At 45.0% G+C, this 13,525-nt stretch overlaps 1 protein-coding gene across 1 annotated transcript in view; it reads right to left on the bottom strand.

Annotated features, from left to right (window-relative positions):
• Positions 1 to 1,873: 1,873 nt before the first annotated feature.
• Positions 1,874 to 13,525, bottom strand: part of LOC111145613 (glucosamine (UDP-N-acetyl)-2-epimerase/N-acetylmannosamine kinase) — a 33,242-nt gene continuing 21,590 nt past the window's right edge. The window contains exons 7-12 of the mRNA XM_022500622.1: positions 12,723 to 12,933; positions 10,515 to 10,644; positions 9,943 to 10,164; positions 7,884 to 8,066; positions 5,270 to 5,386; positions 1,874 to 4,050 (exon numbers count right to left, since the gene is read on the bottom strand). Of these exons, the coding sequence (XP_022356330.1) occupies positions 3,815 to 4,050; positions 5,270 to 5,386; positions 7,884 to 8,066; positions 9,943 to 10,164; positions 10,515 to 10,644; positions 12,723 to 12,933 (1,099 nt within the window). The 3' untranslated portion in view covers positions 1,874 to 3,814. The remainder of the gene's footprint in view (positions 4,051 to 5,269; positions 5,387 to 7,883; positions 8,067 to 9,942; positions 10,165 to 10,514; positions 10,645 to 12,722; positions 12,934 to 13,525) is intronic.

Below are 13,525 nucleotides of genomic sequence, written 5' to 3' on the forward strand. Positions count from 1 at the left end.
TTTCTTAAATAAGACTTGAAAGTTGAAATGACTCCTCGACCCATGGGCTGTGGGGTGGACGGGTGTTAGCAGGCTTGAAAACAACACTCGCGTTACTCTACATCTCCGTCAGAGCTCTCAGGTGACCAGGTGCCTTGTCAATGAGCAGCAATATTTTTTTTTAAGCTATCTTTGTTCTTTTTGAGAGAGAAAACACATGCAGTAGGGAGAGGGAGAAGCAGACTCCCTGCCGAGCAGGGAGCCCGACATGGGGCTCGATCCCAAGACCCTGGGATCATGACCTGAGCTGAAGGCAGATGCTTAATGACTGAGCCAGCCAGGCTCCCCGAGCAGTAGAACTTAAAAAGGAATCTTTTTTTGTCTGAGCAGGAGGTCTCAACAGTGGGCTTAAAATTAAGTTCTGTTTACAAAAAATGTGCTGTCATCCAGACTTTGTTCCATTTACAGAGCACAGGCAGAGCAGATTCAGCAGAATTCTTAAGGGCCTAGGATTTTCAGAATAGTATGTCAACACGGTTTCAACTTAAAGTCACCAGCTGCCTTAGCCCCGAGCAAGAGAGTCAACCGGTCCTTTTGCAGTTTGAAGCCAGGCATTGACTTCTCTCTCCTTTCTAACTCTGAAAGTTCTAGAAAGCATCTTCTTCCAGTAGAAGGCTGTTTCGTCTTCATCGAAAACCCGTGGCTTAGTGGAGCCACCTTCATGAACGATCTTAGCCCGATCTTCCAGACCTTGCTGCAGCTTCTGCATCAGCACCTGGGGCCTCACCTCGCGCTTTGATGTTACAGAGACGGCTTCGTTCCTTAAACCTCAGGAAGCAACCCCTGCTAGCTTCCAGCTTTCTCCTGAAGCTTCCTCACCTCTCCCAGCCGTCAAAGAACTGAAGGGTTAGGGCCTTGCTCTGGATGAGGCTTTGGCTTAAGGGACTGTTGTGGCTGGTTTGATCTTGTATCCAGACCACTGAAACTTTCTCCCTAGCAACAATAAGGCTGTTTTGCTTTCTTATCTTTTTCGTGTTCACTTGCGTAGCACTTTTCATTTCTTTCAGGAACTTTTGCATTCACAGCTTGGCTGTTAGGCGTTGAGAAGCCTAGCTCTGGCCTGTCTCAGCTTCTGACAGGCCTTTCTCACCCATCTCTAGCTTTGACTGAAAGTGAGAGATGTCTAACTCTTCCTCTCACTTGAGTACACAGAGGCTCCTGCAGGGTATTAACTGGCCTAATTTCAATATGTGTCTCGGGGATAGGGAGGTAGGAAGAGAGGGAGAGAGATGGAGGCATGGATGGGTCAATGGACCAGTCGGAACACAGACCAGTTAGGGTCACCATCTCACATGGGTGCAGTTCGTAGTGCCCCAAACACAACGGTAACATCAAAGATCACTGATCACAGATCACTGCAACAAAAAAGTTTGAAATACTACGAGCATTACCACAAGATGACAGAGACGCAAAGTGAGCAAATGCTATTGGAAAAGTGGTGCCAAGAAAGAGACTTGTGTGATGCAGGATTGCCAAACCTTTGTAACAACACATTATCTGTGAAGCGCAACAAAACGAAGTATGTTCATGCTATATATATGCCTATACTGTGTATTTGAAAGCTGCTGCAAGAGTAGATCATACGCATTCTCGTAACAAGAAAGAATAGTTCTGTATGTACGGTGATGGTTCTTTTACTGTGGTGATCATTTTGCAATATATATAAATAATACATTAATGCTCCCTATTATCAAAAAAATTGTTACTGTTAGGAAATTCATATTAGATGCCTTAAGAAGTTACATGACCTTCAAAAAGCAAGCAGTGCAACAAAATCTCTTCTAGAAAGGGATTTTAATTAGAGAGTTAATTAAGAAAACAAAATGCAAAAATGTTAGGCTTTCCACAGAGAAATATATTTATTTTTTCTTTAGAATTTGGCTCAGAACAGTAACATAAAAATATTTACATTAAAATAAATATGTGATTATTTAAGCATATGTAATAACTACGTTGGAATATATTAGCCTTTTCGTGAATTTAATAAAAACTAAGATTTGGTTTTAGATTTAGTACCATCCTTCCAAATATTTGGAATAAAACTTGGTAGCAATGCACCTATCTAGTGGACAGGGCAGTCAGAGATGTCGCCAAGGGACAACCAATGCCCTTCACAGTCTGCTACCTCCACCGGGGCGCTAATGGCCAAGCGACCAGCTTCCTTCCTGGGAATCACTGTGGAATTTTTCAACAATAACCAGGATGTGGAGATTATTTCAGGGCTGGTGGAATTCTAAGAATCAGCCAACCTATCTTTTCACATTAACCACCAGGAAGGAAGTGGCAATATAGATTCTTTCACTTTATTTTGTATGCTAACACCGAAACAATGCAAACCTTCAGGTTTTTACTAAAATTAAAATCTGAAAAACATGCATATGCTTTTTTAGATCATCTAAAAGTACCCATAAAAACCTGTCACTGGACCAAATACTGTATAGGCAAAATGTCCACAACATAGAGGAATATTTGATTAAGTTTATCATTGAAGGACAGCATCAAAGACAAATTGAGTCAGTCTTACTGAAGCTGTTGGTAGTATGAAGTAAATCAAGATATATTCACATTTTGCAAGTTTCTTATCTGAGAGGTTGTGTGGCATAGCAGAAAAACACGGAGGGACCTGGGATCAAACCCTGTTTCTAAGACTCACTAGCCACAAGGCTTTAGGTAATCACTGCAGCACATCAGGACTTAGTTTGGGGCTGTATAAAATGGAAATGAGGACATCTACCTCCCAGGTTGTACGAATTAGGAATAATGTATATGAAGCACCTAGTTCAGAGCCCGGCATCCAGTAGGCACTTAACAAATGGAGGGTCTTAGTATTTCTTCTAGGTTAAAATTGAGAGTAAGAAACTTGGCCTTTGTATCCTGACACCAGTGAAAGCACAGGATCTTATTTAGTCAGAATCCAGATTCACAGATACGAGCTCCACAAGTACTCGCTTAATGGATACTCCCAAGGTCATACTCAACATTAGCAGGAAAGGTTATTGAAGGGAGAGGTATCTGTCGGTAGCAAAGATCCTTTGGGGATGGTTAATCTCCTTGCAAAGGCTGTAAGTCCTAATGGCTTCTCAGCTGTCCTTAAGAAGATAAGGACAAGGTCAAGAAGGTGACTCATTCAGATCCCTAAAGTTGCTCAAGATTCTGCAAGGGTCATAAATAACAGCATTAAGGAAACAACATTTGGGGATGACAGAGGTGTCCAATGTCTTGACTGCAGTGATGGTTTCACAGGGGTATACATATGTCAAAGCTTATCAAATTGTACACTTTTAAAAATACCTCAGGAAAGCGGTTTTTAAAAAAAGTTTACTCAAGCCTTTCACAGTGAGATTTCCTTCTGTTTCCTGACCGGATCCCTTTCTGCAATCGGAGTTTAGGGCCAGAGGAGGAAGGATGAACGATCTACACTCCAGTCTTGAGGCCCCGCCTCAGGCAAGGCCTGTAGGTCTACGTGGTCCATCTAGTAGCAGAGCCCTGAGGCGTCCTTGTCTACTGTCACAGCAACTTTGGCACAGAAGATTGTGACTGGTGCTTAGAGGGTTTGAGCTGAAATGACCCCAGAAGGAGCAGCATCTACAAAAATGGGGGTTGGGAAAGGTGGCTTCGGAAGAGGAGACTAAAAGCAAAAATTTAACTGCCGAAGTCACCTGCCAAATACCAAATTTAAATACCAAATCTGCTTTTTAAGAAATGCTCGTCTAAAAGACAACCTGATTCCACGAAGAAGCTTAAGAGTCTCGGTCCGGGTGCACCCCTGGGACGCCTAGCAGATCCTGCGAGTCGTGTAGTCCAGAACCATGCTGGCGGCACCGAGCAGGGCAGGGTCCACCAAATCCGACACCACCACGTCTACATCCTGAACTGAGGACAAGGCTTGCTGGCGGATGACGTCTTTGACGATGTGGATGTAGTGACTGGCTAGGACTCCAGAGAGGATCACAAGGGAAGGATTTATGGTGTGGAGGATGTTCACAACCCCAAGACCCAAAGCCGTTCCAGCTGCAAGAAAACAAAAAAAGAAAGTAAATCTTGAGAGCCAAATCAAGCCTGGGTGGCTCAGGTCAGGACTGGGCTCCAGCCAGCGCTGGGCTCCTTGCTCAGTGGGGAGTCTGTCTGTCCTTCTGCCTGTACAGCTAGCTGGCTGTACTCCCCCTGCTAGTACACTCTTTGGCTCTCTAATAAATAGAATCTTTAAGAAACAAACAAACAAACAAAAAAACCCACCAGGGGCACCTGGGTGGCTCAGTGGGTTAAAGCCTCTGCCTTCGGCTCAGGTCATGATCCCGGGGTCCTGGGATCGAGCCCCGCATCGGGCTCTCTGCTCAGCAGGGAGCCTGCTTCCCTCTCTCTCTCTCTCTGCCTGCCTCTCCATCTACTTGTGATCTCTCTCTGTCAAATAAATAAAATCTTTAAAAAAAAATAAAAAATAAATAAAAAATAAAAAACAAAACAAAACAAAAAAACCCACCATAACAAAAAACCCACCAGAGCATGGTAGAAAAGAGTCAGCAGCCCGGAATACTTAGTACATTCTCACTATGTAACAGAAAAGTGGTGGTTGTAAAGAGCTGTGTGATTTTTTTTTTAACTTTTTAAGGATTTTGTTTATTTATTTGACAGAGAGACGAGAGAGAAAATACAAACAGGGGAAGTGGGAGAGGGAGAAGCAGGCCTCCCGCCAAGCAGGGAGCCCAATGTGGGGCTTAATCCCAGGGCTCCAGGACCATGACCTAAGCCAAAGGCAGATGCTTAATGACTGAGCCACCCAGGCACCCCATGATTTATTCTTAATATGAGAAAATGATGTTATGCTTTAAAATTTTAAAAGCTAGGTATTAAAAAATAAAAGCTAGGTATACTATATACTATACCATATGATCTCTACTATGTTTAAAAAAAAGGAAAGACTGGAAGGAAATGTTAATAGTTCATCTCTGAATGGTTAAAACTTGAAGTGATACTTTTTCTTACTCTCCTATAAGATGGACAAGTAGTTTATTCATAGTCGTAAAACGAAACAAAAAACCTGTTTAATAACGGCAGTGCTGCCAAATACCTCAAACGCCATTCCCTTTTTCTCTCTCAGAAAGCAGGAAAACACCTCTGAACACACGTTCCAGAGCGCTGGTCCCGAGGGAAGCTGGGTGTGTGCAGGAGCCCGGGGCAGGCCGAGGGCCCACCCATGGCAGGGCTGCCCGGACCGGAGCCACACCCTCACCTGTTCTCAAGATGCTCTGGGCCTTGACGTTGCCAAGTTTCGCAGCTTGGATGAGATGGGCCGCGCTCACAGCCTCGTCTTTCGGCACTGCCATCCCTTCCACCAAGAGCAGGTCCTCTGAGCAGCGGGGAGAAGCAGCAGTCATTAGCGAGCTGTGGCAGCCCTGCAGGGGGCCGGGCTGAGAAGTCCGCCTGCACCCGAGGGCAGCAAGCCCTCCCACCAGAGCCTCCTAGCCAGCCCTCAAGCTTCCGACTTCTCACTGACTCAGCTATTTCTCTCCTTCCTTGATCCATCCCAGGTGCACGTCCCGTCACCTGCAGCTCCCCCCACCCACCCCCGCCATTCTAGGGCACCGCCTAAAGCACTGACATGGACAGGGGTTCAGTCGCCAGCTCGGCCATGACCCGCGGCACAGCCCCATCCAGGTCACATCACCTCTGGAGCCTTCTCTAGAAAATGGGGGTAACACCACGTACCCTAGCAGGATTATTTGAGGAACTATATGAGATCATGGACAAAAAAAGAGCTCAGTCAAAAAGAGAGCCAGAGTCAGTGCTCACTCAACAGTAAGTAGGTCCACTATCTGCAGTCCTTGTCTTTCCCGCCCTGCACTCTGCCCGTCATGGACCCAGGTCCATCTCCCTCCTCATCTGCTATCATGCTTGGGCTCTGATGAGAGCAAATCCCAACACGCAGGCTGCTATCCCGCCCGCCTCCCGCCCGCCTCCCGCCCTGGGGTCTCCTCACAGCTGCCCTGCCAGCTCTCTCCTGTTCCCCCTCAGGGCCCTTCTCAGTTTCCACCACCTCAAACCTTCTACCCCGTCCCCACCATCACGAGATCTCTGGACTGCTGACCTCTCCGAGAGAGGACCCCACGAGGCAGGGGTTCCATTACTTTCCTGCCCCTGCCTAAAAGACATCTGTATCTGCACACCTTCACGCTCCCTCTCCATCTCTCAGGCCCGCCGCCCAGGCCTTGCAGCTCATCCCCCCACTCCTTGGGAGCCTTGCGGTGGGGACTCAAGCGCCCCTTCTCTCCTGCTTTCTCCAACTTCACTTCCGTCCCCGCCGCCTGCAGGCGCTCACAGCCTCCCTGTCCTCAAAGCACTTCTTCCCTCTCCCTCAGTGCAGTCAGGCTTCTGTTCCCAATACTGAATTCACTGAATTCGTGCTTTTTTAAGACATGAATTTGCCCCCAGGGGAACAAAAACTAGTTTCTGAGACAAAAGAGAAAAAAAAGCTTACTCTTTTTATACAAATAGTACATAAACACAAACAGATAAACAGTGGATCTGCAGTACTGAAGCAGCATGTGTGGGGGCCATGATTAGGGAAAAAATATCTGAACAGGCCCCTAAGGGAGGCTAATGATAAAAATGAAGTTGACAAAGTTTTTCAGGGTTTCAAATGATGTCCTCATGGCCAAAGCCAATAGGAACTCTTCTGATTTTCTCTTACTCATAAGCAGTGCTTGACATTCCAACTACTCCCCCCCCTTGAAACTCTCCCTTCGGCTTCTGTGATTTTACCTTTTCCTGGTTTTCCTTTCTGCCTGTTAAATGCTGTTTTACAGGATTCCACCCCGGACTCTTGCCTCCCTCCAAATCTCGTGCAGAGGTTTAACTGACACCTCAGTGCTAATGATTCCCAAATCCCCACCTCTAGCCCAGTCCTCTCTCCTGAGCACCAGAGCCCCGTAGCCAGCTGCCGCCTGCACATTTCCAGCGACGTCCCACAGGCACCCAACCATCCCCTTCTGCCACAGCTGGTTTCTCCTCCTATATTCCCAACCCATCTGACCAGAAAACCAGAAGTCAATCTAGAATGGCACCATCTAAAGCTACTCCACTTAACTAGTAATTTTCTCCCCAAAAACAAAGAGCTCAGTTTCGTGAAGAGTCTAAAATTCAGATATGACCATGGTTTTCCCCCCAGAAGTTCTCAATGTCTTCTCCATTGGCTGCTAGTCTTGGCCTCACATCTTAAACATTTGACCCTATGTTGCCCTTTATGCTCCTACAGCACTGTTTCCCAGGCTTGAGAGCATCCTGGGCTCATCCCAACTTGCCCTGCTAATTCTATTTAGCCTCTCTCAACCCCAGAGAGCACCCTAACACTCCCTTCCCTGTATGAAGAGGGCAAGGAGGGAACACTGGTGTCCTTATGTGCATATACATTCCCAGGCCAGCATTCTCAGCACACCTGACGCTATATTATAACGACAGTAAATGACTCCCTCTTGCATTAGACCAGAAACCATCCTGACTTTTATAACATGTCCAGAAACAACTAATTCAAATAGACTTCTTGGAGCTCACAACTGTAATGTGTTAATCCACTTATGCTTGGGATAGGGGCTGAGGAGACAACAGTCAAATCTTCCCCGCTGTCCGGAGTACAAGACCCTTGTCCATCCCCACACGGAGCGGAAAGTGTTAAGATGGGTCAGGACTAAGGGGATTTCAGAGCTTGGGCATGAGGAAGCCCCAACTTTCCTCCAGAAAGCGAGAAGGGTAGAAGTTCTGGCTTCAGTATCCAGCTCTTTCTGGAACATCTACTTTGAAATACTTGTCTACTGTTTAACTATTTAATTCCTCAGGCGAAAGAAACCAACCATCATGTAGCTTCTTTGCTTCCCTCTGCAAGGCCATTCCAGAGGCGTAGGCTTCAATACATCCACGACCTCCACAGGAACAATCAGGTCCATCCAGAGACACAACAAGGTGGCCAAGTTCTGCAGCACAGAAGGAGCTTCCGTGGATCAGCTCGTGCTGATGGATGATCCCCCCGCCGATCCCTGCAGCGAGAGAACAGTCACTGAGGTGGCTCTCAGCTCACACAGGAAGCTGGGATACAGCAACGCTTCTTCCGTTTAGCAGTGTGGCACGTGGGGTTCTTTCCTAAGTAGCTGACATTTAACTAAGTACCAGCGTTTCACCTGGAAGCATTCTGGAGGGAAATGCTTTAAGCAGATCCCCAACCCTAACCCTAATGTCGCAACCCTGTGTTGCATCTACTTGGCTCGCTGTGGTTTCAACGACTGCTGTGGGGAACAGACCCATGTAGGCTCAGACTCACTGTGTGACAAGTATGCCACCTCAGGCTCTCACGGCCTGTCTCCTCACCAAGGCCATCTCTAACAATAAAGAGTCTCATCACCCATGAGAGCACAGGATGTCCTCAACCAAGCAAGACAAGAGCCAGCAGAGTCTAGTGGACAATTCTGCATGGTCTTCTGCAGACTTCTTGGGAGGTTCTGGTAGATTTCAGCCCCCACTGCCCTCAAGACAACCTGGATAATGGCTTTCCACCTACTCTGTTCTCTTCCCGCTCCTTCATTCCCGCTTCTCAGGATCACCTCCTACATAAAATACCCTAAGTCCTCATCTTGGGCTCTGGTGTAGGGGAAACCCAAGAGAAGACCATCTTTCCAAAATATATCATGTACCACCCTGTTTCTCAAACAAAGCGTACAAAATATGATTTTGCCTCTTCTTAATGCACCACGTCTAAAAATCTGTGACTCAGTGATTATGAATATCAATGACTCTCTTGTTTCATGGAGTTTAGGAGTCATTAAGGAGGAAAGCCTGAGAAGGCCCTGCTTTCTTATCCTGCCATCAGTTACTTCCCATGGCACCTACTCTTCAACTCCTCCCCTCTAATCTGCAGACTGTCCGCTCTGACAGAACATCTAGGAAATGATATGCAACCTTGCTAAAACTGTGTCTGAGACTAGGAGAAGGGCTTGAGCTTCCAGGGGAGGTAGAGAGGAGAGTTGAAGAGCACACACATTTTGAGGTTAGACCTATCTGGGATCACATGGTGGCTCAACCACCTACTGGCTGAGTCTGTTTCCTCATTTGGAAAACAAAGCAGGACATAAGCAAAAATGGGGGAGTAGGCAGCTCCAAAAGTCCATCCCTCCACTAAAGCAATGAATAAATCGGCAAAAACTGTCACAACCAATTTTTTTGGAACTCTGGAAACTAACAAGTTTGTAACAAAAAGAGGAATGCTTAATCAAGGAAAAAAAAAAACAGCTGAATTTTAATAAGGTTTTCTGGCACTTTCTGATCCCAACACCTGCTCCCCTGTTTGGTAGCCCTGAACCAGCCCACATTCTCAGCAAAGATGGCAGTACTGGAGTAAGCAAGACAAACTATTTTCAAAAAACCGTTCTAGTTTGTTTTCACCTGCTTGGCAGCTCCTAGAGGACCAGCTCAAAGAGTTTGTTATGTCATCTACCACAGAACTGGAGGGGGCTACCCAGGGCGGGGGCGGGGAGTGCAGGAGTGTTGTCAAAGACATTTAAAGGAAAAATCTGTTTATTAGTCTCTGCTGCCCAGGACAACAGCTGCTAGTTGAGGCAAATATTATACTAACCAAAAAGACTGGGAGGAGAAGCTGGGAAGGAGAAGCTTCAGGGAGTAAGGGCTCTGAATAGCTCTGACAAGTCCCTGGGAGTCTGAGGTCCACATGCATACCCAGGGCAGGGCACATGCTTAGGAAAGCCTAGGAGGGCCCTATGCGCTCACACAGGGCTCCCCTTCTGGCTCTACTCAAGCAGGAGGTGGAGACTGAAGCAGACTTACGAGCTACCTGGAGGACACTGAGGGCATGCCCGAACACACACTCGAACTCCCAAAGCGACCTTCACTTACTCCACTCACCTGTGCCTGTGATAAGTGTCACAAAGTTTTCCAGGCCCTTTCCTTGGCCAAATTTCCTTTCTGCCAGGGCAGCACAATTGCCATCGTTGTCCACCCACACGGGGAGATGCAAGGTATCAGAAAGCGGGCTCCTGAGGTCCACAGAGTTCCACTCTTGAATCAGTTTGGTTGAATGCAGCACAACTCCTTCCCGAGGATTTACACGGCCGCCCGTAGAAATACCTGAGCTCCACCACACACGCCAGGAAAACAATTCTCATAAGCAATCTTAGAAAAAAGTGTGCCCACTTTCTGGGTTTCAAACACAAATTAATTCACCCAAAATCTCCTAAGACAAATATTACCAGAGACTGCAAGGAAATGTCAGGCAATTCTGAGCTACATCTGCAGCTCCCCACCACTGTACCCATAATGATGGCTGCTGTTCCAGAAAGTCCCCATGCTTGGGACCCACAGACAGGACCTGGAGCCACATACACAGGGCAGTGACCTGATGGGTCAGTCATGCATCAGAACTCAGTAAACTCTCTATCAAAATGAACATTTCTTGAATATGCAATTCACAAGCTCACCTACTCCCAAAATTCTGCAGTTCAGTTTTACAGCTTCTGCCGCAGCTTCTACACACATCTGTAGGATTAAATTAATCCTCTCTTCGTAGGTTTTAGGGTTGAACTGAGTATACTTCTTAACAATTTCACCCTAAAAGAGAAAACAAACAAGCCCTATCTCACTGATCTTACCTAAGGAGCGTCCTGTGAATTTTCTGACCTCTTTCATGCTGAATCAGGCTTCGCTACAGGATGGAGAGGCCTGCAGACCCTGCTGAGTGCTCGGAGGGGAGCCGCTCCCACGTGGGCCAGCCCTGGGGTCCACCCCAGCCGTCTTGGGGAAGCCATCCCCAGGAGTGGCAGCTCCAAAGCAAACCCAGGGCCCTCACCACGCCAAGTGAATGCTGGCTCATCTCAATCTTCGTGAGAAGGTCATAGTTTACTCTTTCGGGGTGACCAAATTTCCTTGCTTAAAAACTAAGGCCATTAAATAAATATGCTAAGGAGATTAAGCTTTAATCACCCATAAAGGAAAGCCGAAAGAGCAGGGTTCTACGATGTTTACATTACCACGCTTTGTGGGCAGCCCTCTCAGGCCCCCTTCCCTCCCTAGGAGCTTTGTACTATCACTTTGCTGTTGCTCAATAAACTTTGCTTTGCTGCCCGCCCCCACAAAATAAATAAATTACTGTGGTTTGTGATATGTTTCAATACTATGTCAAGGAGAGTCTCTCCTAAATTATTTTTTTTTTTTTAAAGATTTTATTTATTTATTGACAGAGATCACAAGTAGTCAGAGAAGCAGGCAGAGAGAGAGGAGGAAGCAGGCTCCCTGCCGAGCAGAGATCCCGATGTGGGGCTCGATCCCAGGACCCTGGGATCATGACTTGAGCCAAAGGCAGAGGCTTTAACCCACTGAGCCACCCAGGCGCCCTTCTCCTAAATTATTCTTTTTAAAAAATTTTTCTTTTTTAAAGAAAAAAAAAAGCTGGCTGTGGAGCCTACTTAAACTAAATAAACAAACAAGAAAGCAAACCTAACTTGTGCTTCTCGATGTTCACTGTGCAGCAGAATCACCCGGACTTTGAATAAATACCGATGTTGCCCAGAGATTCAAGTTAGTCTTGGGGTGGGAGCCAGGTATCTATATATTTTTTAAAGCTTCTAGGTAATGCTAATGTGCAGTCAGCTAACAAACACTCACAGGAAAACTCAAAAATCTTTGCCTAAAAGTTCATGTTAAGTAGGAACTCACTGATATTTACATATTTATCCTAACATCTAACCATTTTGCTCAGGTGTCTTTTTAATTCTGCAAGCTTATTTATTCATATTGTCTATAATATTTTTTGTTTTACTCTGTGCACAATTTCCACTTGTGCTGTCTGTCCCTTGCTTTTATTCTCTTCCTAACTTCCAGAATTATGTGCAATAATGTTGCAGAAAACATCTTTCTTTTCTTCTTGTTAAGAGGAATGTTTCTAGAATTTGACCACTACAGAGGGTTCTGGCCAGTGATACGGAAAGATCATCTTTAAGAAAACCTTCTATTAATGCTTTTTAAAGAGTATTTACAAAGGAGACATTGGTCTCTTTTGAGAAAATTATGTTTTGTTTTGCTTTATTTGACCTAAACAACTTTATTTTTTAAATCCTTGCCATTTCTCACAGACTCCTAAAATTTTACATACCTACAATATTTCAAAGGTTTTTCTAGTACGTTTATTCTTAAGTCATCAGAGGTCATTTTAACATGAACCATTTATGTTTTTATGAAGGCACTCTCAGTTTCTGTCAACACTGTGTTGATCTTTTGGTTACGGGACTGAAGGTATGCTGTACTCAACTAAAATCATGTTCTATCTAGAGAAGATGCGATTCCCTTCACCATTTGCTGACACCCTTCCCTAGACAGTGACAGTAATCAGCACGCTCCATGCTTTACCAAGTACAGAATTCCAGGTCTCCTAGATGGCAAAAGCCCTCTCTGCTGCGTAAGGGGTCTCCCACTGTCAACTCAAGTCTACTAACTTGGATTCCCAGAAAATTTTACTTCTTTGAAATGTTAATGCTTAGTAAAATAGTGAGGCAAACATTGTAATGGATCCAAATGTCAATACTGTGGGCAAATGATTACAAGCTCTAATGTATGTTTCTAGTCCTACCTTCCAAACATACTTAAAAAAAATCATTTACATAAGATACGAAGTTAAGACTTAGGAATTCTACCTTCATGCTGACTATTGCGACACGGAGGTTTGTCCCACCGAGATCAACAGCCAAGGCACTTAGAGTTTCAAGAATATGGTCAATATCTTGAGAGATATTCTCCTTCACAGGAGGAAAGCAGAATTTCTTTTGTAGTGGCTCTTGGAGATCAATAGATTTAAGAAACTTCAAAATCCTCGGAACAGCATTTCCATCCCCATAGATCTTTGAACTGCAATATCAAAAAAGTCAATTAAACACTTCTCTCATACATTTTAAATGACATGGAGGACATGGTGCTAATAGAAACCGAGACTTCAGGTAAAAAAGTTGTGCTTCTTCATTTTAAAATAACATCTGATATCACCAGCAACATAGTAAGTATGTGCACATTACTCACAGAAGGTCTAATTCTACTGTTGACTGAAATACAGCTATTTTCAGCCTCAGATACCAATAATGAATGCCTCTATCATTAAGGACAAATTATGTTAGTTAAGCCGATTTCAGAATGTAACCTAGTTTGGGACAACAAATTTATTTATTTATTGCTTTCTTCATCTTTGCATTCATGGGAAAAATGGTTATTTTCAGAATTCAAACATTCAAATATAGGAAAATCTCATTACTTTGAAAGAGAGAGGAGAGCAGTCTAAATTACAAGGTTGAACTAGACTGTTTTTAAAGAAAATCAATTATTTTCTACTATTTACAAAAAGTCAAAATACACTTGATCTTAGCCAAAAGGCCGAGAAGCGATACAAAAAGTCAAAATAGACTCAAGAAGTATTTCCTGGCAGAAGTGCTATATTAATTAACTGAGA

Source organism: Enhydra lutris, unplaced genomic scaffold, assembly GCF_002288905.1.
Source record: "Enhydra lutris kenyoni isolate GAN:26980312 unplaced genomic scaffold, ASM228890v2 scaffoldscaffold13, whole genome shotgun sequence".
Lineage (NCBI taxonomy): Eukaryota > Metazoa > Chordata > Mammalia > Carnivora > Mustelidae > Enhydra > Enhydra lutris.